The sequence below is a fragment of the Osmerus eperlanus genome, chromosome 4 (assembly GCF_963692335.1).
Source record: "Osmerus eperlanus chromosome 4, fOsmEpe2.1, whole genome shotgun sequence".
Classification (NCBI taxonomy): domain Eukaryota; kingdom Metazoa; phylum Chordata; class Actinopteri; order Osmeriformes; family Osmeridae; genus Osmerus; species Osmerus eperlanus.
The window spans coordinates 18,727,075-18,752,753 of NC_085021.1; the positions used below are offsets into that span (position 1 = coordinate 18,727,075).

Sequence of the window (25,679 nt, forward strand, 5' to 3'; positions counted from 1 at the left end):
ATTTCATTACATTAGTCCCAAAGAAGATTGTATTCATTTGTATTTTGATAAACAAGTAACATTTGGTTAGATATATAATAACAAATGCATTGCCTTTTTAAATGTTGAACGTTTTGAGGGGTGAGGATTAAAAAGTGCAGAGATAGAGATTATCATTATAATATCTGCAGAAGTCATTTTCGAGCCTTTTTATACAAATTGGCTTTGAGTGACTGATTTAAGGAAGAAGTTTAAAGTTTAAAATCAACTTTCAACAATGCAGCAACACCAAGTCAGCAGTGTGTTATCTATGAACACAATAAATTACACTAAATGCAGACAACCTCCCTACTTTCAATTTCTTAAACATGCTGATATCCATGAGTTTACATTAGAACTGTTTAATGTTAACTAAACACTAGGTGTAGTTAGCAATAGGTGAAACAACAGTTGGGCTGCTGACAATGACAGCTAACAAGTATTACCGTAAGCTATGATAATAAAACCAATTAAACATAACTGCATTTAAGAAAGGTCACACAATTTCAAATTAATGCTCATGGTTAAGAAGAGAAATTTATTGGTATTCTCCATCATACCCAGGTTCTGCATGATCTCATCACAGATCTTCAAACCTACTGGTTAGAAAAAAAACAGTATACATAATTTAAGATTGAAATTCAAGCTTAAACTGTAGAAATTTAAGTAGGCAGTAAAATTAATACTAGTACAATTTTATCATTTGAAAGCTTATTACCTTGTAAAGTCAGCAGTTAGCTGTTGCCAAAATTACTTTGTGGAATGAACATATCATGTAGTCTGGAATTAAAATCATATGGAGAATGTATTTTGTTTAATTCACGTCAGATGTAGCGCCATTAAATTCCTGGGTGAATGCTTTGTTAATCTATACCTTTGTACTGTTGTCTTCTTGTAGATGATGATGCTAGATCAACCCAGACAAATACAATATGAAATTCTCCCACACTGATCAATATTTCATCTTTAATTCAATAGTTTAAATCCCTCATTACTCACCCAAAACTGTATCCATAAATTCTTTACAGTAGTTCCAGTTCTCATAAGGTTTGCTGACGCATGTGAGATATCCTGCAACAAATGATGGAAGATAATCTTTAATAACAGATGTATCGTGTCACCTGAACAGATTCATCTGTTTAAAGGAACAGAAATGTTTGCAGTAGATGAGTTAACTTACTTATTGTATTCTGTCGCATTTCTCTTTCTGCAATGATTTCTGTTGGGTGGGGTTAAAACTGAATTCAGTGATGTGATAATTAATTAATATCAGTCTAAATAAGATGTATATACATACACATATGTATATATATGTACATCCATCATTAAATACATTCACATGGAACATCTGTTACAGCGAATGTCTATACCCAGTATAGCCCATCTCTTACTTAGCTCCTTGAAGTACTTGTCATCGAGATGATCAGTGCAATTCACAAAGCCTCTCAAAGATTGAGTAAGCCAGCAGGAAACATATGCTGAAAGGAAAAACAGTAATATTTTGTAATAAAAGGATGTAAAGTAATATTCTCCCTTCCTAGAATATGTAACTGAAATCCAGTGATTGAAACCTCCACGACTGATGAGGAGTTTAGATGCAGCATTGATGAGTGGCTGGGCAACATCTAGAAGTCTGTTCCCGAAACACACTGCAAGATATAAAGTGAATACACATTTTCTAGCTGTAAATGTTTCTTAGTCAACCTTGAAATTAAAAACAGCAATGTTTTCTCAACTACTCAAATACTTGACTACTAAATGTTTCATTACCTAGGTGTTTGGCTTGGTCTGTTTCAACCCAGCAGTGAAGAAATGAGTCAGTGATTTCAGTAATAAATGTGTCTATGGTGAGAGAGAGACCTTGGTTACACACACACCTCATGTTTTCTATGATATTGTATTTATTTCAAATGAGCTAAATACCTGCATACTGATTCACAAATAATGAAGATTGAGGATACAGTGACTCTGGATGGGAGAAACACAAAGAAAAGTAGTTATATTACCTATATACTGTATTCAAATGTTTAAGCAGAAGTCTCACTTCCCACATCATCTCACCTAACTGAGGCATGATTGGTTCCAGAAGCTCTTTGATACAGATGTTGGCAATTCTTTTACACTTTTGTACAACACATCCTAATACAAAAACAAAAAGGGATTAACGAGTTTGCTAGTGTGTAAAGGATATAAAAGGCTACTTTGGATGACACTGAATATGTCATAGATGTCATGTCATGGGGATCACATTTACATTTAGTCATTTAGCAGACGCTCTTATCCAGAGCGACTTACAGTAAGTACAGGGACATTCTCCCAGAGGCAAGTAGGGTGAAGTGCCTTGCCCAAGGACACAACGTCATTTGGCACAGCCGGGAATCGAACTGGCAACCTTCAGATTACTAGCCCGCTTCCCTCACCGCTCAGCCACCTGACTCACCTTTCAGATTCCTTGTAAGAGCTTTTCCGTGTGTGTCTCGGCAGGCCTTGATTCCTCTGACACATCGCAGGTTAATACAGTCTAAAAGATCAAACAAAGTTATGTATAACAAATGACATGAAATGGACATTGGTTGCAAATAGAGGCAGTCTTTTGTCTGAGAAATGAGTTTACCAGATACTTCTGAGTGGATGCTGGGGAATTCTATTGTCCCACAAACACTTAAATCCAGAGCTGCACAACAAGAAATAGCCTCATTACAGGTGAACACATTTGACGTTGTTTGAAAGTTTCAGTTTCAATGGTCTGACTGTTTAAAACTGTGACACATATGCTTATATTTTATAAAAGCAGTTTTTCCCCACCACAGAGTAGAAGGAGAACAGCTTTTATGGCCTCACTCTTCATTGTGCTGTATTATTTCAACCTGTTTGTGATGACAGATAATCTAATTAATATGGAACTTAAGCCTAATAGATAGTTTAAACACAACATTTAGGAAAATGTTAGACCCGAAGAACGTAACCTTCAGACGTTTGGTGTATCAATGATAAGGCAATTCCCAGAGTCCCAGATTAAACAGGTGAAAGAAAGTCCCACACATTGAATGTCAACATATTACATACACTAATAATGTACATGGAGATTGAATGCCAACACAAAAAAAATCCTACCTGATTTTCAGCTTGTGCCGTTGAAACGAACAAGCCTAACAAGCCTAACGAACCTAACGAACAAGCCTAACGAACAAGCCTAAAGCTTTTGGTTTCAGTTTTGAGTTGTCATGCCACCCAGCATGCAAATGAATGAAAATAGGAAGGGTTCTCATTTTAATAGAATCAAATATAGTTTTCCCAGAGGTATTCTAATCAACAACGAAACATTTTTAAGCACAATTACAACATACACAGTCGATTGTCATTTAAATACAGGACAAGTAATCAAATGTGTATAGTGAAGATGGTGCAGAGATATTGAGGGTTGTCTAGTGATGTGAGATGACAGACATGAATACAAACATTAATCTGTTTCTTCTGTTGGTCCTCTTCTTTTCTCGCTTGTGTGATCTGCATGAGATTCAGACCGATTCTGTGCCGAGTTAAGTGTTCGTTGTACCCTCAAGTATGTGACGTCCTTGAAAACAGTGAAGAAAACAAATGGGAGTTTTATTGGACTTCTTGGACAAAAGGCCTTCCAACTGCAGACAAGTGTGCAATAAAGCAAAGTCCAGAGAGGCAGATTGAGACAGACAGACAGACAGACAGACAGACAGACAGACAGACAGACAGAGAGAGAGAGAGAGAGAGAGAGAGAGGGGCAGCTTTTAGTCAGTGTTCATTTTACCAGGATACCTTGATCAGCTACATGGAATGGACATGTTTTTTAACGACAGTGGACATCAGCATCGATTGAGTAGGTAACTGACAAGACTTCAAATGTAAACTGAGAATGACAGGTAAAAAAAATTATACTTCAGACGCAGCCAACATACTTTGGCTTGTGAGTGACCTCTGTCGGGGATTAGTGGCCGCTCATCTGAAAAAAACATTGCGGAAGGAATGGTGACGTGAAAGTGCGACGAGTCGTGGACATGTCTCGGTTGTATATTTTAGTAAACAGAACACTTGGCGATTGAATCCATCACTTGCCGTACAGTGAAGTGTTTGGTGACGAGGGTGAATACTCTACATATTTGTTTATTTGTGTCTCCGTTCATCTCATTGGTGTATAATACAGCACAGATCATCATCCTGTTGTGTTATTGGCTGCTACCCTAGCCATGTTGACGGTGCTATGCTAGCTAGCTTAGCTAGCTAATGTTAGCGGAGTTTGCCAGCAGCAGTCAAGTTGCCTGGGAAATTGTCTGAAATAGTAGCCAACTACCTACACTAGTATTAACGATATGCGATGTTTGTCATTTTCTTAAACCTATATGGTGTTGCTGACATATGAAGTACCCATAGATATTTGTCCACTGTGTGGTAAAGGAGTTGGACGAAAGAGGTTAGTTACCAGGTTAGGCTAGTAGTAAAAGCAATAGCGACAAACTCTGACACTCAGCGGCTGAAGGAATTTTTTATCACGTGCGTCTGCTGTGTGCGATTGCTTTATGAATTGAACGCCCCAAAAAGGGATGCGTTTTGATACCTTCTCGGCTAAGTAGTTGGTTAAATGCCAAACTAGCCAAAGGTCTATCAAGGTTTCATGTTTCAAATTTGAGTCAATTGAAGTGTTGACAGACCCCGAAAACCGCATTGAGGTACCAACGTCAACCAGCGTCCTGTCTTGCGGTCAAATGGGACGGTGACGAAAATGCTGAAGATTCTTCTTATCCTATCAACATTAGGTCAGTGTTCATCATGGATAATTCTAAACATTTATATAGCATAAAACGTATACTAGGATTGATTAGATTCAGTTAGATCCACCTTTTGCTAAATGTGAGCACTGTGTAAGGCTAGCATGCTTCTAATAAAATACTTAAAATAAACTTGTAAGTTTATCTTGCTGCTTGCTAGTGCATTAGAGACAGGAGCCTCCAAAAATAATCTGTGCATTAATTATTTGATTATATGCCCCAACACAAAGCCTGCATCAATGTCACATTGGATGGAGTCAATGCTGCTGGTGAGTTTGGGACTGTTTGGGATGTTTTAATTGTTTGGGATAACTATTTGAAATCTCACCATTGCTGAACCAAGCACAGTCTGTGTGTTGCTCACTTTTTTTTTCTTCTGCAGATGGGATGCCTATCCGTCTAGCCAACGGGTACGACGAGTGTTCAGGGAGAGTGGAGATTCTTTATCAAAACCAGTGGTGGACAGTGTGTGACCATGGTTGGGACTTGAGGGTGTCTGATGTGGTGTGCCTGGAGCTGGGCTGTGGGCTGGCTGAGCTTGCCCTGCGTGGCTCTGCGTTTGGCCCGGGCAGTGGGGAAATATGGCAAGGACTTGTCCAGTGTTCAGGTCACGAGGCAAGCCTAAATCACTGTTCCAGCATCTTCCAGTCCTCTCTCTGCACCCATGGCAACAACGCAGGGGTGAAGTGCTCAGGTGAGAGGCCTGAGTGGCTCTCTACTAATCTCTGTTTGGCAGAGCTCTTCATTTGCATTTCACTAAGAAACACAGGCTTGGACTCGCATGCTGCATATGATTAACGCTGTGCTTCTAAAATGCCCTTTCTCAATCATAGATATAATTTATTACACTTTATTGATGTTTAGGTAACACCATGTGCACAGTTAGAATCAGAATCGAGTTTAATCGCCAAGTAAGTGTTTTTACACAGTGAATTTACTGTGGTGGGCAGGTGCATGTACAGTAAACGTACAATAAACATATAGATTACTGAATACATATAAAAAAACAGACATACAACACACAATAGCAGCAATAAAATATTTGAACAAATGAATCACTTTATATCTTCCTAAGAATATAACATAGAATATATGGATCATTGTACGCTATATTTAGCTATCCCCAGATGATGATGTGCACTGACAGTAAGTGTGTCGTGTAATCCTGGCAGGCGCACTCCTGATGCCCAACCTGTCACTGCTGTCTCCACACACCGTGTTCTCCGCTGGGGAGGCGGTTCGATTCAGCTGCGCCGTCCTGCGAGGACACCATGTCAGCGACTTCCACCTGTTCAAGAAGGGCGCAGCCACCCCGCTGGTGACTCAGAGGGTGGACTCCAGCCAGATCCAGGCCGAACTCACGCTGTCAGACGTGGAGACGCTCCACCAGGGCAGCTACAGCTGTGTCTATAGGATCAAGGGAACTTCCCCCTCCCAGCTACTCAGCTCCCCGCCTAGCAACTATGTCAACATCACCGTGGGTGAGTCACACGTGTGCCTTCACATTACCTACGCGTTCTCCTGTGTCTGAACTGAAGAGTTAAACCCAATGTCATTGATTTGCAATTACGGACACAAACAGGGAAAATTGAAAGATGTAAACGTTTGATTTTCTTTTGTTCTGGAATTGTGACGGACCCTGGGCATCAAATCCATTTTGGAATTCATCTCTCCTTGGTTTTCTAATTTCCCCCTTCAGTGGAGCTCCTCACCCCTCACCACTGGTATAACACCTCGATCGAGGCTCCGGCAGGCTCTGTCATTAGAGGCCACAATTTCAGTATCACCTGCTCCACCCAGCCGCAGTACCCAGGGGGGTCATTCCAACTGCGCCTCATCCGTTCCAATGGGACGGTGCGTCAGTCTCTGCCTGCCCTCAGCCCCTCGGTCACCTTCACCTTTCCCAGCGCCCAGAGCTCCAACGAGGGCTACTACTACTGCCTGTACCGGGTGCAGCTGGGGGGGCGCACTTTTGTCTCCCGGGAGAGCCAACCCCTGCCTATATCTGTTAGAGGTGAGGCTAAATACCCTGGAGAATGAGCCCTGGATCTGTGTTAACTGTACATTTGTGTATCTAATTAATAATTAAAAACATTTCAGAGGGTGTTTCTGAGCGCGATTGTTGACACTGCCACATACAGAACAGTGATAAAAGACCCTCCAGAATGCTTGTTGTGATTGAAGAGTACATGACTGATCTTCCTTGTAACCGTGAAGCGTTCCTCTGTACCCAGACCCAGACCCAGTGATGAGCCCCATGGTGATCAGCTGGCTAGTGTCTGCTCTGACGTTTGTGGTGGCCTTGGTGATCATCATCATCGTGGCTAGAATGCTATGCAAGAGGGAGAAAAAGCCCTCTGAACTAGAGAGAGAGACCAGAACTTGTGAGTGTTCAAACTTCATCCACACTCAGCACATGCTCACGTTCTGATTAGGCATTCTTGTCAACATTTTTCTAATTGAATGCAATTTTGGTCCCTAGGTGTGGATAACACGTATGTTGCCTTAGCAATAAAATGATGGGATGCGCAGACATCATCGATTCCCAAAGGTATGGAAATAATGTCAAGGTACTTTGAGTCTGTGTGCATCTGCTGTTCTTATATGTATACACTGGCTAGTTGCTGTGCTTCTAATTGAAGTAAATTGTGTGTTCAAGCTTTAAGTCGGCTTTCTTGTTCTGTTAAACAACCACCAGGAGCCCTCAGAACTGGTTCTGAACCCAGCGGGGATTGGTGAGGAAATTAAGTACCAAAGCACCTTACTTAGTCGCTCACCATCTTGCTATTAGGTCTTTCATTAGAACTTGACAACACTAGTTATATATTTGTAGGTATTTCAGGACACCATCAACAACACTACTCCTAAAGACAAGAACTGTAAACAGCATTTGCCTTTAAGCACCAGTTTCTTAATTAGCATCAGCAACCGGACAAGACTGGACATTGTTGACCAAGCACTGTAACTTTAAGTAAAAATTAAGTGTTAAATTATATGAGACTGGAATTCAGTGAAAACCATTTATTGACTCAAGTCAGCTCTGGACTGTCCACCCAGGCTCGCTAACAGGGTGATACTTGTGTTCAGATAGCTTGACTGTCACAAACTGGTTTTTCTCAGGTCTCTTTGTGAATAGCCTGTAAACAGTATTTATTAGTTATTCCCTTTTTTGTATTTATGACAACACTATTGGGATGCATCTCTATGTGCAACAATAGTATACATGGCAGATGGAACAAATGTTTTGTATATTTTTGCAGTAGACAACATGCATCTAGCTGATAAGTACAATGCCCTGTCTGCTTGTAGTTACCATGTTTGTCTTTTATTATTTAGAGTTTGTTGGATAGGATTTTATATTTCACTTAGTTATGAACTATACATGTAAAATCCACTTGTAGTGATGTAATGTTTAGTTTACACAGCTAAAAACAAATTTCAAATAAAAGAAACACCTCAAAGCTGTTCTTCAAAAACATGTTTTTGTGATTTTATTAAAAGCATACATCACAATCAATTTATTTCCCACAAGTTCTAAGTAATAAAATGATCGATTTGGAATTTATATAAAAAAAGACATGAATACGTTTTAAAGTTGGATGGATACAAAAGATGTGACTGATTAAAATAGTACATTGGAAATAATTTGCATGAACCTTATATAGCAGGGGACTACTAGGCATTTCTTATTAAGGAGAAGAAAGCAAGAACTAAACCTTGATCAGACACTGCAAGCTCCCAAAACCATCACCCTGTACATGGGCTGAATCACCATTGTTTCTTAGGAAAAATACTGGATGCTAATAAGGCACTAAATTAGACCTCAACTGTATTCAACACCTGGGCATTACATTACATCAAAAGAGCTTGTGAATGGACACTAATGTAGATGTTGTTTGTTTCTTTACCAATTTCACTTGGATAAACTGCATGCAACATACATTAATAAAAAATACAACCTTACTGTCAGTTTCTGTTAACTGCAATGCTGTGCAATATTACAGTATGTACTATAATCGTAGGAACACTATGTATGGAGAGAAACCTGTCATAGCTTGTACTAAAATGTGAACACTGGACGATGCAACCGCACTTGTCAAATATCAATATTTAAAGCAACAAAGTACAGGAGTAATATAATGGCATAACCCGAAATACATTCATTAAATTAGGATACAAAATAGTTCAATTCCAATGCCTGAATGCAGTAGATCACTGCAGTTTTTTGAAAGGATCAATTGTATCTGACTCCATGTTGGTAAACACAAGATAAAGAAAACCAGCGACCAGCAGGAATACCAGGATCTGAACCCAGAGGGGAATCAGCCTTGTAGAGCCACTCTCTCCCTTCAGAGTGTCTCCCACAGATTTCACTGCGGTTGGTTTTGAATACGACACGTTTCTGTACGATGATGGAGTGTCGTACACAAGGGGTCTAAAACCAGAGGCATTAAGTCAGACCCACAACCAAGCTGTTAGATGATGATTATAATCACAGTATAAATACTTTCTGAATGGACTTACTCGTTTGAAAAATCCCTTCCACTGTACTCCACTCCACTTGATCTTGAATAAGGTTTCCTGTAAAGGAAGAAACCTTGGCTCAATATCACATTTGACCCTTTTTGGACAACTGGTGAAACAGTTCACATTGATACTAATTTGAGGGGCTGCTTCTGTACTTACTCATCCACAAAATCCCTTTCAGAGTAGGCTGGCCGCGACCTCATATATGAAGTCCTACAACAGAGAGATGCTTTGGGTTAAAATGTCTGCTATCAAACCGACATAGGTTCAGAACAGATCTCTCACATACCTGTCTCCCGAGTCCTCATGTATCTACAAAAAAGAATAAGGGACCATGCATAAGTAACTGCAATCTGACATAAAATTCAAATTAAAGATGTTCAAAACTAAAAATACTTACTGGAGATCGATAGGTGACATAGGTGACCTCCTCCGCTGCAATTAAAGACCAATATTTCATTTGGCGAATTGTGTATTTGCCTATAGATATGTAGTGACTGTAGGTTGTCATGCACAATGTGAATGTATGGTAATTCCTTACCCTCTTCTCTGTAATAGGTTTTGTCAGGCGACGATTTCACCTTACTGTCGCCCTTGTCTTTGGTCATTGCTTCTTTCAACTTTTTTTCATATAGGGCTCTTGTGGAGCCTAAATGTGTGATGGGAATAGCACAATATCGTATGCAGCCTCGTATTTTTGCATCTAGGTTAAGTATGTATCGCTGTATTCGTTGACGTGACGTAGTATGTAGGCTAGCTATCTAACAACCAGGTAAAGTATGTTTTCCAATGTGGGTTTCAAATCTCTGGATTGAAGAAGCAACTTACCGACAATAGGCCCATGCTTGATTCCATATTCATCCAGCAGCTGGCTTATTTCTTGTTCAGACTTACTACTTAGCAAAGACATACTTTCGGTGATATCAAGGTTGTTGTATTTGATTCAAAAAAATAACTTTGGTGACTATTTCAGTTTCCTTACAAAAATCAACAACTTTGACCCCGCCCATCTGATAGCTGCATTGTTTCCGCTTCCCTTCTCAAGACATTTGATTCTTTCTATAGCGCCCTCTCCTGAGTTGAGAGGTAAAGAACGTCTATCAGAAACTATTCGAAAAGCATTTTTGTATGAATGCCTGTGTGGTGAAATGGAATTCAAAAGATAATTTTAAAGTTAACAAACATGGAGCATATCTCATAGTGTGGTTCAACTGGGTGCATGTAATGACAACAAATACAATTCCAGCACAATCACAGATACATTGGCCTACTGCTTATGACAGACAGGACATACTTCATAACTTTTTGAATGAATTGTTTTTTATTGTTCAAAGTCAAATTAAACATAACTGTAAGCATTATACTCTGTAGGTGGTAGATAAAAGCAGAACACAGGTAGCCTGTTAACTAAATTACTGCTTTATTATTTACATGCAGGCACACATTATTTACATGCAGGAATATACATGGTTCCCATCAATCCAACCAGTCTAGTTGGTCTCTGGCCCACCAAAAAACAGCCAGTCCCATCAGTGTCACCAGACTCATATTCAACATGAACTTAAGCATGCTCCAACTCTACAAAAACACAAGGAGAGAAAGAAAAAGGAGAGAAACGTTTGATGGTTAATAGCGTGTTGTTAAGTGATTTATTCATCCAATGTACACAATGTCTTGAGTATATCTTCTAGAAGGTGCTTCACCCTCTTTTTGTTGTTGTGGATCATCTGAGTTTCATCCTCCAACTGAAATAGAAACACTCCATCCATCAGTCTCTTAGACAAAATATTCTGCTGCGCAGAAGCCTGAGTGTGTCTGTGTGCGTGTTTATGTGTGTATGAGAGAGAGAAAGAAAGAGTGTCTGAAAGAAAGTGTGTAAATTGTATAATTACGCTTACATTACACTCATTGCCAGGGTTTAGATCCTCCTCCACTTCTGAGGAGCTGCTGAATGAAAACAGTTTTAAGGTTTTCAGAGTAGACCCGGTAGTACAGACCACTCATCTGAATTATGATTAATCAAAAATTGCACATACCTGTCAGCGTCATATTGAAAGATTTGAGACAAAGAATCTACGCAAAACTGAACTCGTCTCGTCTTTGTCTCTGAAAGAAAAGGGTTTCACACAAAAAAACAACAACACCGTTTTGAATCAGTATCACAAACTGGCTTAACTATTTTTATTTTATTTTTTTTACCTGTGATGTCGTCTTGCTCTTCATCACTGTAAAACTTGTAGAATGCATCGATTCTTTCTTGTTCTTTCTCCCAGTTTCTCTCTCTCTCTTCATCCTCATCATCTTCCTCCTCTGTGATTCCCCAGGTGTTGTACTGGTCATCAAACATGAAACTGTCGTCTATAGTGCCATGTTTGTTTGCGTTTGTTCTTGTGTGAATGTCTGTTTCCAACCTCCCTGTCTGTTGGACTTTTGCATTACACTGCTCTGCTGGTAGAATGGTCACAATTGGGGAAAAAGATGATGTCTCACAAATACGCTGGTCATCAACACTGTGGTGCAAGCTGTTCTCACCTCCCTCTCTGTGAAGTGGGTGATCCCCAGCTCTCTTGTCTTTCCAAAGACCTTGATGGGTTGAGCCCGGTGGTAGTTCTTCATAAGTCTTATTTTGGTCCTCATCCTCACTTGATTTGTAACTGTCGCTCTCATCTTCAACACTCCATTCAAATGTCTTAATGCTACTGTCAGCGGGACTATGGTACAGAGAATTCGGTAGTTCTCGCGCAACATGTACTTCCCCTGAGCTCCTGTCCACATACCCTGTCACTTTGTCAGCCTGTACTCTGTCCTCTGTTACTTCAGTTATGATAACATTGACTCCTTTTACATCCATCTTGGTCCGTCCCGTACACAGGTTCAGGTCCTCCATTTGATCAAACTCCTCACTGTCCTCCATCAGCTTAGTCTCTGTTATGTTGCTATTGAGGAGAATGTTTTCTGAGGTACTGGAGAATGTGCAAACTTCATTGTTTTCTGCTTTCTTTTCTGCGTTCTCCACATACTCACACGAAGAGAGGTCTGAGGGGTGGTCTGCTAAGCTTTCACCTGCCTCTTGATGGTCCTCCTCAGAGAAACCCTTCGTTTTGTCTTCTATGTGCTGCTGCACACAACCATCGGCGACAACATCATCTATATCTGGCATGGCTAGATCAGGTACCTCAGAAACCACCCCTGATATCCTGTCTGTCTCATCTTCATTGTTGTCATTAACCAGAGCGGCATACTGTTTGAGCATGCTCACTGCCTGTTCCGTATCTTGATGGGGTTCAGTTGAAAAGCTTGAACCCTCCTGATCTGAATCTGAGGAGCACTCTTCTTCCTCCCTCTGCATCTCTACATTCTCAAGCACGTCACACACATGTTCTGTCATCTTCACCCTGCCATGTGCACTGACTCTCCCAAAATAGGTCACATCGTTATTCTGAATTTCACCTTGCTGCTCGTTTCTAACTTGAGGATGTTCGGTTCCCTCTAGGGCTGGCGCCTGGCCCTCAGAGACTCCTATCCCTACGACCTCCTGCTCTCTGTCCCAAAATGCCTCTTCACTACGAACAACCAAGGACCAACTACCAGGAGAACAAAGGGTTTCTGTTCCTATATCCTCTTCTGTGTCTTCTCCAGAGTCAGATTTCTCTTCCTCCATTTTGTGCGCAACTACTGTCTCTACTCGCGGGTGCTTCACTGGTGTTTTACTTACACCTGTGCCAAACCTCTCTGTTCCACCTGCTCCTTCCTGGTCTTCCGTTGAGTCTGTCTCCTCTTCAGTATTGTTTGTGTTATCTTCAGTCAGACTTAACTCATGGGTCACCAGTACATCTCCCACAGACATAGAAATAGTTTGACCAATTTCCTCATCCTCCTCTTTAAGTGCCGGCAATCTTCTATTAGGAAGGTACTCATCAAAATGCAAAGGCTCAAAGTCTAATTCTCCCTCTGGGAAAGATGGTAAGGAAGTATCTGCAACAACATAATTGACAACAGAATGATGCATACTACAAAAAAGTGAAAGTAAAGGACAAATTCAGTTTTGTAATTGTATAATAGAGGAGGCTTAATGATCCCTAGAATGCTTACCTGAAAATGCACCAGTTAGCAAATCAGCAAAGTTTTGTTCCATCCTGCCTTTAGATAGGACAAATGAGCGTACAGTAGGCTCAGATTCTTTCTTGTTCAGAACAACATATTCAAACAGACAGTACTTCTATCATGCAGTCAACAACAAAACACGAACATGTTCAAATGTAACATTTGCAAACTCCCCTCAGACTATGAGGAGTATGAGGAAGAGAGAGCCTAGTCACGTCTGTTGTCGCTTGAAATCACTTCCTGTAAATGGAGTGACACAAAACATAACAAATCGTCTCAGATCAAAGAAAATTCACATATTGGCAAATCAAAATGCACATAATGATAATTATCACAGTTATTATTGTTAAAAATGAAAACACAACAGTATGTTTAGTTTTTTGAGTTTAGTTTAGTGATTTACTTTGAAGCTCCATGTTCTGTAATGATGTCATCTTTGATGTGGTTTTGTTCTGTGTAAGCCTCTGCTAGTTCTTCCTGCTAACCAAGGTACACATAAGGCATTACATTTCTTCTTTATACTTGTGCTCATTGACACTTCAAATCAGTTGGATTTATCTACCGGGATATAGATCACGAAGCTCAAAGAAATTTGAATGTCCTAATATGTTTATTAGAATCTTTATCTCAATTTGTGTTTTAATTATGTTCAGTTACAGAATTTATTTCAAACATCTGATATCAGTGAATACACCTTTGGTATTTAAAATGTGTAAGTTGACACAGGTAAAAACATGATTTTAAGAAGAGTCCATAGAGAAGCCTCAGTTTAGAGTTCATGGCGGAGCAAATAGCGATGGTTGGGCTTCAGGTCAACCTCTACTGGGAAGTGGTCACTGACTTCCAGAGCCTGAAAAGTCACATAGGGGAGAACAGGAACATGTAATTGACACAGTGAAGTCAACAAATTCAAATTCAAGTTCACTGAAGTTAAAAATACTGAAGTTGGATAGGTTAGTGTACCTCCTCCTCGGTTAAATGGAACTTCTCCTTGAAGTTGAAGGGCTGAGCTGATTCCGGAACTATGCCAAAGAGGACCTCACGTCCATGGACAACAATCCTATTTTGGGGTGTGTATGGGAAAGCATACAGAACTCAATAATCTATACAAGTGACAATGTAACAAAATATGCATTTGTATAGTAATTACCACTGACTGAAAACTGAAACAGCTCTGTGTGCTTTTACTGACCTGTCATAAGCACAGTGTGTTCTCTCTCGCACAGTGGTATCCTGCTCATCTCCGATCAACCAACGGAACTTGGGATCGCTCCGCAGACGGATAGCTTTCCAGCCCTTGATGGTTATGTAGCTGCAACCGGCATTGAGGTCCCCCAAAATCACAACATTCTGAGGAGGAGAAACAGGAAGTAGAATGGACCAAAGTCACACATTTAGGGAGGACAAAAAAATATGTTAAGAAATCGTTTGCTATGTAACCTTAGTTAGAGATTAGAAAATCTAAAAGGATTTTGTAACAAAAATTGTAAAAAAAAAAAAAAAGAGGATAGAAAACATGATAAATGCTTTTAAAATTATTTGATTAACCTCAGTTTTCCACTTCTTGTAGATTCCCTTGAAGACAGAGTAGAGTTCATCAATCTCTTTCATTGCTGTTTTGGGACAGGTGTGCTGGCCAACCAGGACAAAATCCTTCACCACTGGAAAACATAATTAATTAAAAATTAATCTCATGGAATTCCTCATATTCTTAATATGTATCTATGCAATGACTAATCAATAATACTGCAAGTATAGAAGCCGCCCTCACAAAATTGTGCCTTTCCTTATGTTGGTAGTAGTTACATGTTTTGACAAATTATCTGCTACATATTAAAAATAGCTCTCACAGGTAGTGGGGGAGTGAAATCGGACAATAAAAGGTTCCCTGGAGAAAATATCAGTGCCATTGGTTTCTTCGCTCTCCAGTTTAGGATAATGGTAGTGTTCTTGCACCTGCAGCAGATCCTTCCTACACACAATAAGGAAGAGAGCAAAGCCAGGAAAAATAAAAGGCAAAACATTTATTTGAGTCTCTGCTGAAATGTGTTTATACTAAAGGGCTACCTGTAAATGTAGACGTATTGCTCCTTGTACGTTTTCTTCCCCAGTCTCTTACTCTCTACGTAGGAGTACGAAGATTTATCAAATCTGGAAAGAAAAGGCACTTTGGGTGATTATTTAAAACCTAATAAAGGCCCTGTAAGTATGAGGAGTGGACCATAATAACAGTTAACCTCATCAATGGTACTCTATACGGTACCTGTTCAGTTCCTTCACCAGTGTAGGTATGGCTTTACCCTTGGAGTCTCGCACCTCTTGAATTAAGCATAGGTCACAGCGGGCCAGGATCTGAGAAACAGGAAACTGCATCTAATTAGGCACTGGAATATCCAAATAATCAGTAACTCACAGTAATGATCAACATTAATTCATGACCTGCAGGAAAAGCTTTGAAGCTTCTAACTCTAACCCCTTTCAGTGTCTTCAAGTCTTACCTTGATCAAAATTCCCATAACCTTTTTGTTATTGACTTTTGCCTCCCCAAAACTCTGAACGTTAAAGGCACAGATCTTCAGCGACAGTGCAATGTTCCAAAGACAAAATCCTACGAAACACATTAGAAGTACTGGCGACCTCATTCTGCAGCAGAGAGGGATTCTGTAAATAAAATTTAGAAAATGAAACTATTAACACGTGTACTTTAATAACCTTTGTCTAAAACTCATATTCGTTTGTGTCTCTCACCCTCAGTGTTCCAGGGAAACTGATTCTCGCTTGTTGACTATTCATGATATGACTGACCTGTGGTATATTTGGGAACATACAGGTAACAGGGATAAAAGACAGGGGGCATGGGTACGTTTGGAGGATCTGCTGTGTCAGTGTTCAGCGAGAATGGAGCTCTATCTGGAAACGTTAAAGAGCACAGTGCACAATGAGCTCTGGTCCTATTCAGAAACTTTGGCTGTGTTGTCCCTAAGTTTTGAGTGCTACCTTGCAATAGAGGGAACCACATGATCCTGTTGCAGCTGTACTGTTCAAGTGCACTGAGCCGGTTCCCACTTTTCTCTCACTCTACACGTGCTTATTGATTGAAGTGATCAAGTATTTTACATAGGCCCTGCTCATTATGGATCCTGCTGAGACAGATTGAATAATCTATTGCTTTTATCTAAAGTACTATAAAGCAGTTTCCCAGTGTTTGTGCTGCATTTTAACTCTTGACCAAGGTCAGACATTTCAATACTATAAATATTAACTATAAATATAAAATACTGGAAATAGCTGATCGGCACACATGAAAGCACACGCAGTGTTATAGTATGTGTATTTTACAAATATATTTATTTGTACACATAAATAAATGTAACAAAAAACATTAGAAATGTTATTCCTTCGAACTGCCCCTTTCAGATAGGTCTGAGGCACCGTGAGTGTTGTGGTGATGCAACGTCCACTAGATAGTCTTCCACACGTTGTTCTAGATCTGCATACAAGACCTCAACTTGCTCCCTGAAGGGGGGATGCCACAGCCACAACATGGCAACCCCTGCCACGGCCAGCAGCAGGACCAGGGAGACATAGACTCCCAGCCAGGAGCCACAGGACTGCTTCAAGGACAGAGGAGAAAAGGACATCAGATACTTAGTGTGCAATTCAAAGTGCAGTGGAGCTCTGTACAGTCCTGTTCCCAGCAGAGCAGGTTTTATGAGAAAAACCAAAATGCTTTGCACTTTCTGTTATGTACTGGGGCAAGAAAAGGAATTTAATAAGATCAAGAGGCATATAAATCAATTCAACATTGTGAGAACATACCCAGACAAAAAGAAAAGCTGTTCCGTGAATTTGATAAAGGAAATGAGAGAACCTGCCTACACACACACACACAGTCTGCTCACCCTTTTGCTGTGGTGATGGCCAAGTTGCCGAAGCTCGTCCCTGCACTGCGTCAGCCGGGCCTGGTATGACTGACACTCTTGGCCCACAGCCTCCAACTCTGTCAGCAGCTCCTCACACTGACAACACACACCACTCCCTGTTTCAGATTCTCATTCTGTCTCCGTGAGCGCCACACACATTGAGAATCTTTTTCCGAAACCCTCCCCCACCTCTTTCTCCTTCAGCTGGAGCTTGTCCTGCGTCTGACAGAGCTGCTCTGCCAGCTGAGCGCTCCCCCATCCCAGGTTCTCCTCCTCCGACCTCCTGGAGGACTCGTTGACCTGTGCTTCAGAGTCCTGGAGCTTAGTACTGCTATCTAGGAGTCAGGGCCAAAAACAACATTCAATTATCAAATAAAACAATTCCCTACTTCGTACGTTATGGATGCGGATACACAATTTCCTCATGTCCTTGTTGTGGAATTTCCTCTGGCATTTTGCATATTCTGAATGCACCCATGTGAGTGCAACGTGAGTTTATGGTATAATCGTGAACCACACTGTTGTGCTGAAGCAAGTCCATCCCCCTGACCTCTTATGATCTGGACCTCTTCCCTCAGGGCCTGGTTGTCTTCCTCCAGGTAGGCAATGCAGGAGCGCAGCTCCGCCCCAGCCAGCTGTAGCGACTCCACCTCCGCCTGGAACCCCGCCTCTCTGCACTTGGCAATCTACACCGCAGAAACCCACAAAAAACCCTCAAACGTTGATACGCAGACGGTTTTGGGTCAGAACAAGGGGATGTTAGTCTGCCGTGTTGTACCTCAAGTTGGGTCTGCAGCTGCTGCAGCTGTCCTGCGCTGACCTCCTGACTCATCTTCAACTGGTCTGAGATCTGCTTCAGCTCATCATACCGGACTTGCCATTGTGAGGCCTCTGCCTTGGCTGACCTCAGACCCTCCTGGGGAAACACGTTTCATTTATCTGAGTGAAAGACTTGAGTTATTGATATCGACTTTTAAACAGGGATTCTGTCGTGGGTCAAGAATGTGTGGGGCCCTACCTGCAGAGTCTCGGTCTTGCTGAAGGCTTCGGCCTTGTCATGTGTGGCCCTCTGGATGGCTGCCAGGGCCTTCTCCTCGTACGCACCCTTCTGTTTCTCCATCTGCATCACCTGCTTCTTCAGTCCATCCCGAGTGTACTTCTGTGGCAGGAGGGGACATCACCTCAAGGTTACATCACCGCCAGGTTATACCTACAAATTATTTGATACAGTTCTGCATCCCTAAAGGGTACATAGACCCATGTAGGGCCATTCTCTATTGATATTAAGTGGCGTGACTCTGTGACAACCACATTTCTAAAATGATCACTACTATTATTAGACTACTAATTATATATTAAATGCCATTTGTCTGTCAACATTAAATGTGAAGATGTTCAAAAGTAAGTGAAATGTGGTCCTGGCAAAATCCCTCACAGTTGTCAGCTGTAGATATAATTTCCTTACCTGCAGGCAGACTTGTAACTGTGCCTCCAGAGCTTTGATCTTGCTTTTCAACAGGTCTTCATTGCAGCGGATCTGTGCGGTGAGACAGGAAATGCCTGAGTGTCACACTGAAACCTGCACAGGAAATAACTAACGTAATGGCTGACACCACGGCTGCACCAATTAGAGCCAAGCTTGCATTATGAAAATGCAACCTCTTTTTGCAACCTTTTTGATTTAACACTACATTTAACTGATCCACGGGCAAACTATGACACACCAAAAAATGATTCTCTCAATGAGATGAAAACCCCTATTAGTCAATTTGTCATTGAGGTTAGCATAGAAGTAAACGACAGAAGCAGTAGACAAGTGCTTTTAGACCTTCAAGCTGCATTAGAATTACAATTTCTCAAACACGCCCTTCCTGTGTAAGAACTTTACAGAGGAGAGAGAGAGAGAGAGCAAGAGAGCGAGAGAGCGAGAGAGCGAGAGAGGGCAAACTGTAATGGTGAACAGCATGTCTTACTGTCCACAGTTTGTCAGAGGAGTGTATTAGGGTGGAAGCATTCTTCTGCAGCACTCCTAGCTTGTTCTTCAGGGTGTCCTCTCTCCACAGAGCCTCCTATGTAGAAGCAGAGTCAGAAGAGGCAAGCCCATGTCATCACTCAACCCTGTACAGGGTGGTGGGACATGATTCTAACAGCAATGTCCTTTTTGTTAACGCTTCCCTGCTGTAAATGGTTTTATATTACAATTGCTTTACCTGTAAGTAGTCAGCTAGCTGAATAACTTCCTGTTTTGGGAGAATGGAGAGATTGTTTTTTTACCAATACGATGAAAAACACATTTATAAGTTGTGTAAGAATCAAAACATTGACTTGGAAATGTGCACTTTGATGGAAGCTTACCTTTTCCTTGACAATGACAAACCCAGACCTGTCCAAAGAGGAAACACAAGACAATACATGGTTAACACCTAGACATGAGATTACATTGTGACAATGTATATTTGGTAATAATTTGTTTACAAATGAAGATAACAAAACACACACACTTGAAACTTAACAACTCATCTTACACATTTAATGATGGAAGACAACATAATTTAGACTCACTCCGTCTGTACACAGGCATCTTGCATCTTATGGGTTTGATTTGATTCTCCCATGCCTGCCTTGAGACCTATAGGGACATTCTTGGACCCAGGGGAGGCATAGATTGTAATACTTTGATCCATCTTCTTGGAAACCTTTCGTGTTTGCTCAGGGACTTCTCTGATCGGCCTGGGAGTGGATAGAAAGTTCTCAGGCTTTTTTGCAACGTGTCTCTCCTGTCCAGACTCTGCTTGGTCTAACCAGAATAAGGCCTGGGGAAATTAGAATAAATTAAGTAAAACCAAGTACGCACTCAAACGCTACTGTTCACTGATAATGATATTGATACACATACAATTTGACATTGGATTGTCACAGAGAAATGTTTGTGTAGCTAAAGGGATCAAATTGACACACAGAGGTAAATATTCAAGCAAGACTACAGTAGGTAAAACAATGATAGCTGACAGTTAAAACCTTTACCCATTCATTGGTGCTAGCATCCTCATTGGTCAGTCTCTCGCTTGTTGACACTGTAATTGGGCATCCATTAGAAGTGGAGATTTTGCATACTTTTCCCTGCAAAGTCTGAGACATGGTTGATTTCCCCTTCTTGATCGACGATTGACCTTTAGATTTCTTTCCCGATTCTGGACAGGTCAGATCTGGGCTCACTGTCCGTCTTCTGTCAAACTCCAACTGTCTCTTTCGCTGCATCTCTGCCTTCATCCACTTTGTGTCTATGCCTCGTGTTGGACTCCGACAAGATGTTTGATTGTTGCGACCTCGAAGGGATTCATGTTTCTCTGCACGTTCCTCCAGCATATGATCATACTCTTTCATTGGAGACTCTCTCTCGGGGACTCTAAACTCTAAGGTCTCCATTGGAGGGGTCTTGTGACAGTTTAGTAAAACTGCAATGGAATGGAATAATATCATGACATTTTGTTCTCAGTTGAAATAAATAAGCACAAACTTCACAATAGATGTACATCAATGATACATGTCTATGATCTGCCTATATCAGCTGGCTGGGTAAAAGAGTACTGAAAACCAGCCTACATCTCACATATGGAGTTAAAACACAGCAGGTGCAGACAATTACCTTGTTAGGAAATGTGCAATTCGGTGTTCCACAACTTCGCTTTACTTCAAACCACTTAGAGCTAGCTCATTCATAAACTTCTCTCACAGGCATTTTCAAGCCCCAAGGACCATATTGTTTGAATTCTCCTTGACAGTCTGCACAGAAAAGGTTGAATGAAATATAAAGTGTAGGCCCATATTACATTCAAATCTAGATTTCTTGATGCTCACCTAAAGCTGTTACAATATGTTCAACAATGTTCTGTATATGTCCAGGTTAATTCAATGCAAACAAAGCAGTTCTATAATGATACAATGACAGTAGCTTTGAGATCGCTGAGCACAGAGCTTGGGTAGGGAAGTTTTAGATCCAATACATGCATAAAGTGGTGGCCTTTTACCTGCTCAGTGATCTATCTTGTTATTTTTCTTGAAAAGGGGTCTTGTAGAGACAGTAAATAATATTCCAACAAGCAACAGGCTTTTTCTTCAAAAACTAAGACCGATATGTCGCGGTTTTTTCTCACAGTCTTCTTCTGACTTGTATATTTAACAGGAAGTGGAGAGCCACACCAGTCATATGTTCCTCTATCTCACCAGCCAGCCATATTATAAGTGATGCCACACACATGTGGGCCCTAAGATTAGACATGGACTTAACCAGCTCCCACCGTAGAACATTTGTTGTACCATGTTTGGAGAAGAAATTCTATCACAGTCCAATTGTATTAATTTAATTTAGATATATTTTAAATAAAAGTATTTTTGTTGTTGTTGACAATTTACATTTGTTGTGTCAGTAGATGGAGTATGTCTGAAGAAATACTGTTTTAGACCCATAGATGTATGTGTTTTCATTGCACTTAAGCTGTGTCCAGGCTCACCAATATTAAAATTTGATGATAAAATACATTTTCTTTTCCTTTTGATGATTGTGTGTGCTCCCTCTAAAGTTCTAAGTACTTGAGTAAATTAAATAAGATGTAGGCTTATTTACTTATTTATTTATTTATTTATTTATTGTATCTTCTTTATTCACACAGTGAAATGAAATATCATCAAAAGCATGGAAAGATCAAAGGTCCTATTCTGACAAACGTACAGTAACTGATAGTTGTTCATTCAATGTAACAAACGTGTGCCACCTAGTGGAAACAGGTTTGTATGACCTCGAGTACAAAATCCTGCAGTCTCGCGTTATTTGAAAACGATTTCCTGTCTGTCCGCCATCCTTGCTGCTCTCTAGAAGGGCACGAAGAGGCCGAACATAGGGAACAGAGGGAAGGTGCTAAGTAAAGCAAGGACTTGGCATTTCGTCTTTCAAATATGCTGTCCAGGCTCGTTTTCGTTTCAGGTATGTATGATCTAACATTAAAGATGTGAATTCAAATATGCGTGACTTACAACTGTTATGACACAAAGCACGCTATGTTTTACTTTATATGAATGTGAAGCTGAAGGGTAAATAGGCCTCACATTGAATGGAGTATGCTAGCTAGCTAGAGTTAGAATGCCTCGCGTCAAATAGCAACCCCTATTTCGCTAGCTAGATTACTTTATTGATTGTTCAAAATACAGTATCAACGCATCTAACATGGCTAGCAATGAATGAGTTTTGTTGAATGCTTGAAATGTCAGCATGCCCCAGTGCATTTTGACAACATTGTGCACACAGTACTAGCCGGACAGCTTGTGCAAACCAAAGTCAATTTGAAAGCTGTAGCTGACGTTCATTTCCCAGTGAAAGGCAGTTAGCTCTAGCTATTTTAGCTACTTGTTAGCTACGGTAGCTATAGGCTACATGAGTTACTTGTTCTGTTTGGTTACATAAATGTTGGATGGTGAAACGTGGTGATCCTGGTACTCCTATTGCCAGCAAATGTTTTAAAACTGCAATGCATGGAACAGTGTAATTAAAGTTTTGATGTACAACTTCTTTGACTGCTAGCTAAGTATTGCTAATGTCAAATGGCACAGTAGAATAAATCATTTTCACTACACAGTAAAATATCGCAAAGATGCAGTAGTCATATAGAAGTGAATACGATGAAAGAAAGCAGACTCAAGATGAATCCGATAAAAATCTCCATCGTTGCTGTTTGAACAGTTGGGGCGAAACACTGCCCTTGTTGCTGCCTTCCCACCTGTCCTGTCATGACTTTTGGAAATGACTTTCAGATCAGACAGAAGTCAAAACGTTTTCTTCTTTTTCAGCCAATGCTTTGAAAGGCAGCGGCCCCATTGGAGCTGGGTACGTAGACATGATTATATACTTTGAAATATTCTACTATGTTTGTTAACTAAATGTGGAATTTAATTCCTGTCCAAGTGTTTCCCTTGATTGAAAGAACTTGTGTGTGTGTGTGTGTTTTGCAGCCCTATAATTTTACGTAAACATTAACAAGGTGTCTCCTAGCTATTTGTCTGTGTTTTACAAAAGTGTATGCTGGTGTTTTTCTGTAGACTGGTCCAGGTTTCCCACCTCCACACATCTCCCCAGAGTCTGGTCCCAGTACCCCCCCTGCCAGAGAAGGGGGGCAAGGTACGCCATGGAATCATCCCCGATGAGATCTTCCAGACGCTTTACCCCAAGACTGGTGTCACAGGTCTGTATTTACATTTAGTCATTTAGCAGACGCTCTTATCCAGAGCGATTTACACTAAGTACAGGGACATTTCCCCCCGAGGCAAGTAGGGTGAAGTGCCTTGCCCAAAGACACAACATAATTTGCACGGCCTGGAATCGAACCGGCAACCTTCTGATTAGTAGCCTGATTCCCTAACCGCTCAGCCATCTGACTCCCTGTATGACATTCCAGAACTGAATGATCCTTCTCTCTGTGCACATGCACATTTAATTGACTTTCATTCCTTCTACTGTACAGAATATTTTGTACTGGATTATTGAATGGGGGCCTTCAACTGCTTTTGCCTTACTACACTTTGCACCAGAACATTTTCTTCATGTGTGTTGTTGCTCTTCCAGGGCCCTACATGCTGGGCACTGGCCTTCTTCTGTACATGCTGTCCAAGGAGATCTATGTCATCAACCACGAGACCTTCGCCGCTGCCTCCATAGGAGCAGTTATTATCTACGGTGTCAAGACATTTGGCCCCAGCGTTGCAGAGTTCGCTGACAAACTGAACGAGGTGGGTCATGTTTTTGGACAAAGACAATGTTAGTATTTGCACCTGTCAGACAGATAATTGGATGGGTCACCACAATACCTCACCCCACCCACGTACACACTTTCAAAACCAAGATTTTGGAAAACCTACTGTAAATAATTGTAACATCGCTCTGGATAAGAGCGTCTGATAAATGTAAATACGAACATGCACAAAGTGTGGGTGTCGGAATTCCTCTGACTATCCTGTCCTGTGTTGGTGTGCAGGAGAAAGTGGCCAAGGCTCAGGAGGTGAAGGATCTGGCCATGGCCAGTCTGGCCCTGGCCGTGGAGAACGAGAAGAAGGAGCAGTGGAGAGTAGATGGACGCCAGATGCTCTTCGCAGCTAAGAAGGTAAGATGGGGAGAATTCGTTTTTTTTCCCGCTATCTTCTCTCGCTATCTCTCATCGAGTCTCTAATTAGAAACAAGGAACCTAGACATATAATAAACACTGATATGAAATCCAATATGAACCTGTGACATCCCTGTAGTACATGGCACACACTACATTGGACATCTCGGAGGATAATGGTGTCCTTTAGCCTCAAGTATCCCTCTGTCTCTCCAGAACAACGTGGCCATGCTGCTGGAGACCAACCGCCGGGAGAGGCAGCACATGGTGCACAACGAGGTGAAGAAACGCCTGGACTACCAGCTCGCCCTGCAGAACCTGCACCGACGCATGGAGCAGGAGCACATGGTCAACTGGGTGGAGAAGAACGTCATCAATAGCATCACCCCCCAGCAGGTAGGTGACACTATGATGGCCTCAGAAACCACCACAGCAACTGCGCAACTCTCGGAGGAACATCCGTCCAAGTGAATGATGATGGTTATCCTGCTTCTAAAGTAGGATGTTTGAGTGTTGGTTAGGCCTTTAGTGTTGTTGGACTGAGTGGCCGCTAACATGGGTTTGCCACTAGAGGTCGTCATTGTACTGCAAGGACAGTGGCGGCCTAACATTTTTTTATTTGGGCTAAGGTGCTAAGGATTGCCTGTGACCTGACTTGAGTTTCTGTCCTGTTTTACAGGAGAAGGAGAGCATCGCCAAGTGCATCACAGACCTGAAGGCCCTTGCCAAGGCCACCCAGGCCAAAGCTACTGCATAACTGTACAGTTGTCAGCGAAGACTCCTAAACTCACTGGTCTCATGAGATGCCCACTTTTCATTACAAATAAACTATTTCCTCTTGAATTATGGTCTCTGTCGTATTATGGGTGTGTGTATATATATATACACACGTTAACTGATGATAAAATAAACGGTTTGCTTATTCGCTACTCACCTAGTCTGTTATTTGTAACCACTGGTTGAAACAACTTCTGGATATTAATTAAACTGGGTTTCATTTCATTATCATTAATTTATTTCATCTCCATAACAACATGGGTAAAAACATGACCGCCTCGATTTGACTCATGCCTTTTATATGACACTCACAGATGGCTTATGCACTCGCAGACTGTTGTGGGGAACTTTGCTCGACAGGAAGGGTATATTGCCAGGGATTC

General features: G+C 41.2%; 7 protein-coding genes across 16 annotated transcripts; 2 read left to right on the forward strand and 5 right to left on the reverse strand.

The window, feature by feature from the left end:
* Positions 1-529: 529 nt before the first annotated feature.
* Positions 530-3,995, reverse strand: LOC134019231 (uncharacterized). Of its 3 annotated transcripts, XM_062459907.1 has the most exons (15): positions 3,951-3,995; positions 3,478-3,592; positions 2,824-2,870; positions 2,633-2,692; positions 2,459-2,539; positions 2,080-2,157; positions 1,942-1,986; positions 1,789-1,860; positions 1,590-1,667; positions 1,410-1,496; positions 1,199-1,237; positions 1,018-1,089; positions 893-925; positions 737-798; positions 530-614 (listed from the first exon to the last, which is right to left on the reverse strand). In XM_062459907.1, exons 3-14 carry the CDS (start codon positions 2,864-2,866, stop codon positions 746-748), a joined length of 741 nt encoding a protein of 246 aa, XP_062315891.1. In that variant the 5' UTR covers positions 2,867-2,870; positions 3,478-3,592; positions 3,951-3,995; the 3' UTR covers positions 530-614; positions 737-745. The 3 variants fall into 3 exon arrangements, with proteins under 3 accessions (XP_062315891.1, XP_062315890.1, XP_062315889.1); XM_062459906.1 differs by lacking the exons at positions 3,478-3,592; positions 3,951-3,995 and adding an exon at positions 3,133-3,199 and having other exon boundaries at positions 2,824-2,885; XM_062459905.1 differs by lacking the exons at positions 3,478-3,592; positions 3,951-3,995 and adding an exon at positions 3,133-3,159 and having other exon boundaries at positions 530-617; positions 2,824-2,885.
* On the forward strand, positions 3,750-8,593 carry si:ch211-150o23.3 (uncharacterized). Its single transcript, XM_062459902.1, has 8 exons — positions 3,750-4,805; positions 5,048-5,086; positions 5,200-5,511; positions 5,990-6,298; positions 6,517-6,831; positions 7,052-7,201; positions 7,300-7,368; positions 7,516-8,593. The coding sequence occupies exons 1-7, from the start codon at positions 4,772-4,774 to the stop codon at positions 7,335-7,337; spliced, it is 1,197 nt and encodes a 398-aa protein (XP_062315886.1). The 5' UTR covers positions 3,750-4,771; the 3' UTR covers positions 7,338-7,368; positions 7,516-8,593.
* Positions 8,372-10,362, reverse strand: LOC134019232 (emerin-like). Its single transcript, XM_062459908.1, has 7 exons — positions 10,173-10,362; positions 9,886-9,993; positions 9,745-9,779; positions 9,634-9,656; positions 9,504-9,557; positions 9,342-9,398; positions 8,372-9,252 (listed from the first exon to the last, which is right to left on the reverse strand). The coding sequence occupies exons 1-7, from the start codon at positions 10,252-10,254 to the stop codon at positions 9,030-9,032; spliced, it is 582 nt and encodes a 193-aa protein (XP_062315892.1). The 5' UTR covers positions 10,255-10,362; the 3' UTR covers positions 8,372-9,029.
* Positions 10,363-10,742: 380 nt separating this feature from the next.
* Positions 10,743-13,664, reverse strand: si:dkey-183p4.10 (uncharacterized). 4 transcript variants are annotated; one of them, XM_062459912.1, is made up of 7 exons: positions 13,437-13,664; positions 11,877-13,319; positions 11,544-11,792; positions 11,381-11,450; positions 11,243-11,291; positions 11,048-11,089; positions 10,743-10,922 (listed from the first exon to the last, which is right to left on the reverse strand). In XM_062459912.1, exons 1-7 carry the CDS (start codon positions 13,477-13,479, stop codon positions 10,821-10,823), a joined length of 1,998 nt encoding a protein of 665 aa, XP_062315896.1. In that variant the 5' UTR covers positions 13,480-13,664; the 3' UTR covers positions 10,743-10,820. The 4 variants fall into 4 exon arrangements, with proteins under 4 accessions (XP_062315896.1, XP_062315897.1, XP_062315895.1 ...); XM_062459913.1 differs by having other exon boundaries at positions 11,544-11,789; positions 13,437-13,663; XM_062459911.1 differs by having other exon boundaries at positions 11,243-11,288; positions 11,544-13,319; positions 13,437-13,662.
* A 277-nt stretch (positions 13,665-13,941) lies between these two features.
* dnase1l1l (deoxyribonuclease I-like 1-like) lies at positions 13,942-16,645 on the reverse strand. The gene is made up of 9 exons (XM_062459920.1): positions 16,197-16,645; positions 15,947-16,109; positions 15,712-15,800; positions 15,516-15,599; positions 15,299-15,420; positions 14,997-15,109; positions 14,641-14,798; positions 14,412-14,508; positions 13,942-14,298 (listed from the first exon to the last, which is right to left on the reverse strand). The coding sequence occupies exons 2-9, from the start codon at positions 16,088-16,090 to the stop codon at positions 14,218-14,220; spliced, it is 888 nt and encodes a 295-aa protein (XP_062315904.1). The 5' UTR covers positions 16,091-16,109; positions 16,197-16,645; the 3' UTR covers positions 13,942-14,217.
* Positions 16,646-16,767: 122 nt separating this feature from the next.
* Positions 16,768-21,595, reverse strand: LOC134019234 (TRAF3-interacting JNK-activating modulator). 5 transcript variants are annotated; one of them, XM_062459916.1, is made up of 14 exons: positions 21,400-21,595; positions 21,018-21,154; positions 20,396-20,826; positions 19,934-20,184; positions 19,727-19,754; positions 19,582-19,611; positions 19,345-19,440; positions 18,837-18,908; positions 18,390-18,530; positions 18,150-18,287; positions 17,922-18,057; positions 17,561-17,706; positions 17,351-17,467; positions 16,768-17,062 (listed from the first exon to the last, which is right to left on the reverse strand). In XM_062459916.1, exons 3-14 carry the CDS (start codon positions 20,795-20,797, stop codon positions 16,862-16,864), a joined length of 1,758 nt encoding a protein of 585 aa, XP_062315900.1. In that variant the 5' UTR covers positions 20,798-20,826; positions 21,018-21,154; positions 21,400-21,595; the 3' UTR covers positions 16,768-16,861. The 5 variants fall into 5 exon arrangements, with proteins under 5 accessions (XP_062315900.1, XP_062315902.1, XP_062315901.1 ...); XM_062459918.1 differs by lacking the exon at positions 21,400-21,595 and adding an exon at positions 21,230-21,350; XM_062459917.1 differs by lacking the exon at positions 21,018-21,154.
* Positions 21,596-22,209: 614 nt separating this feature from the next.
* atp5pb (ATP synthase peripheral stalk-membrane subunit b) lies at positions 22,210-25,362 on the forward strand. The gene is made up of 7 exons (XM_062459921.1): positions 22,210-22,352; positions 23,213-23,249; positions 23,462-23,604; positions 23,985-24,148; positions 24,394-24,519; positions 24,736-24,915; positions 25,199-25,362. The coding sequence occupies exons 1-7, from the start codon at positions 22,325-22,327 to the stop codon at positions 25,274-25,276; spliced, it is 756 nt and encodes a 251-aa protein (XP_062315905.1). The 5' UTR covers positions 22,210-22,324; the 3' UTR covers positions 25,277-25,362.
* Positions 25,363-25,679: the final 317 nt, after the last annotated feature.